This window comes from Nematolebias whitei, chromosome 1 (genome assembly GCF_014905685.2).
Source record: "Nematolebias whitei isolate Nwh7 chromosome 1, NemWhi1, whole genome shotgun sequence".
Taxonomy (NCBI): Eukaryota; Metazoa; Chordata; class Actinopteri; order Cyprinodontiformes; family Rivulidae; genus Nematolebias; species Nematolebias whitei.
Genome location: NC_056498.1, coordinates 41,420,884 through 41,422,981, shown reverse-complemented (window position 1 = coordinate 41,422,981; position 2,098 = coordinate 41,420,884). Strand labels below are relative to the sequence as shown.

Sequence of the window (2,098 nt, the reverse complement as noted above, 5' to 3'; positions counted from 1 at the left end):
GCTGAAAGCAGCTGAAGCAGAACAAAATGTGAAAGGAGCAGTAAACGATTTGAAGGAGGGAAAATGAGCTCAATTCATTTCTTACGAGAACAAAATGTCAGAAAAGGCTAAATATTTCAAGAAGCTAAAGCTGCACCAGAAGTCATGGATTGTCCTGAAAGAGCCGAACGTTTTGATTTTTGTTGAAACGGCTGAAAACTGCGTGACGAGCAACAATCGTACAGAAGAGAAATGGACCAGAACAGAGTGACGAACTTTCAGAGAATAAAAAGCAGCAGAGTCTTTCTTGTGTAAAACCCGTAGAACCAGTAACAAAGACCAACAGGAAGTCAGAAAGCAACTGGTCTGTTCCTGCGGCCTCTGACGTCCAACAGCAGAACTCCAAGGTCCAGATTTCTTCACTGGATGTTTCTGCTCCTCTTTCTTCAGACTCTGGGAAACCGTTGCCGCAGCTCCCCGAGACCAGACGAGACGTAAGTGACCAGCCGACGCACACCCCCACTCACACGCACAGATCGAACCTGCGTCTGTCCCCCGCCAGCCCCCCGTCGCTGCCTCGCTGCCGCAAACTGAGGAGGAGGAGGAGGTGGTGGTGGCTCTGTACGACTTCCCGGGAGAGGAGGCGCACGACCTGAGTCTGACCAAAGGTCTCGAGTACGTCCTCCTGGAGAGGTGCGACCGCAACTGGTACAGAGCTCGCAACAAGTACGGGTGAGTGCACGAGCGCCGACAGGAAGTGTGGCGCGAAGCGCCGCCCCGGTTTACAAGTTCATCAAATACTGTCCGGCTGGACCCGCTGGACCCGCTGGACCCGCTGGTACCCAGCACCACGGAGCTGAGAGGTAAGTCCACCGATGTTCCGTCATGGAGGAACAACTGGACCCTGCACGTGAAACTGATCTGGTCCTGACCGGGTCACAGAAGGATTCACATCAGATTCCACCGGAGTGCATTGATTAACAGAAACTGGTTCCAGCTGTGCTGATCCCACTGGATCCCACTGGATCTCAGAAGTCCAGGATCAGCCGGGAGCTGCTCATCTGGAGCGTACAGGTGTGGGCGAACACAACGCCAGGGTGGAAAGACATCAGCAATGACCTTGGAGAAGCAACTGTTGCCTCCCGTCAATGTGAGAAGGGTCAAAGGTCCAAACTAATCCAAGACCATGGTTCTACAGATTCACCCCGAAGGTTAGACTGTGCAATGAGCTCAGACTCTGCAGGCCTCAGTCGGCAGGTCAAAGGTCAAAGGTCACAGCCTCCCTAAAAACAACATGGCAGCACCACTGAAGTTTGGAAAGGAACCACAAGACTCGTGGACCAGAACCAGACCAGAGGACCGAGGTTTACCCAGAATGCACTGCAGCGCACAGCTCCTCCAGCTGTCAGCACCGTTCGGGCTCCGGTCAGACACTGAGTGGACCAGGACCTCCCCTGGAGATCAAAGGGTTCTGGACTCCTGAAGCTTAGACCAAACTGGGTCTAACAGGACCATGATCCAGAACACAGCAGCTGCTCTACAACAGACCGGGTCAGAAAGAACAGAACCAAGGAGCTGCAACGGTCCAGTCCAAAAGTCCTCCAGAACCATGAATCTGACACAGAAACCCACCAAGGTCCTACAGCTGCTGGATCAGGGTCTGGGACCAGTTTTTGAAGATGAAACAGAACCCGTCCGCAGCCGTTTCACCTGCAGAACCGACACCTGGTCCTGCCGTCCGCTCTGATCCTGTGGTTTTGTCTTACAGCAAGGAGGGCTACATCCCCAGTAACTACATCACCGAGAAGACTTCTGGAAACCTGAAGCAGTTCACGTAAGTCCAGACACCGAGCGGCACCGGCTGGACCCAAAGGTCCGGACGGGTCAACAACTCGTGTCCAAAGACCCGAACCAAGTCCAACGTTTATTTAGTCAAACATGAGTTTAACCTTGTGGACAGAAAAACGTCTTCCTTCAGCTTTTCTCTCTTCAGGGTCTCCACAGTGAGACATCCTGCGTCTCACTCTGTCCTCTGCGTCCTCTGTCCCCAGTCCAACTACCTCCTTGTCCTGTCTAACTGCATCCATATGTCTCCTCTTTGTCTTTTTCCTGCAGCTGC

At 53.1% G+C, this 2,098-nt stretch overlaps 1 protein-coding gene across 1 annotated transcript in view; it reads left to right on the top strand.

Moving 5' to 3' along the window:
- Positions 1-2,098, top strand: part of LOC119414981 (tyrosine-protein kinase Tec) — a 31,295-nt gene that overhangs the window by 17,105 nt on the left and 12,092 nt on the right. The window contains exons 6-8 of the mRNA XM_037682139.1: positions 430-473; positions 542-711; positions 1,748-1,813. Coding sequence (XP_037538067.1) covers positions 430-473; positions 542-711; positions 1,748-1,813 — 280 coding nt within the window. The remainder of the gene's footprint in view (positions 1-429; positions 474-541; positions 712-1,747; positions 1,814-2,098) is intronic.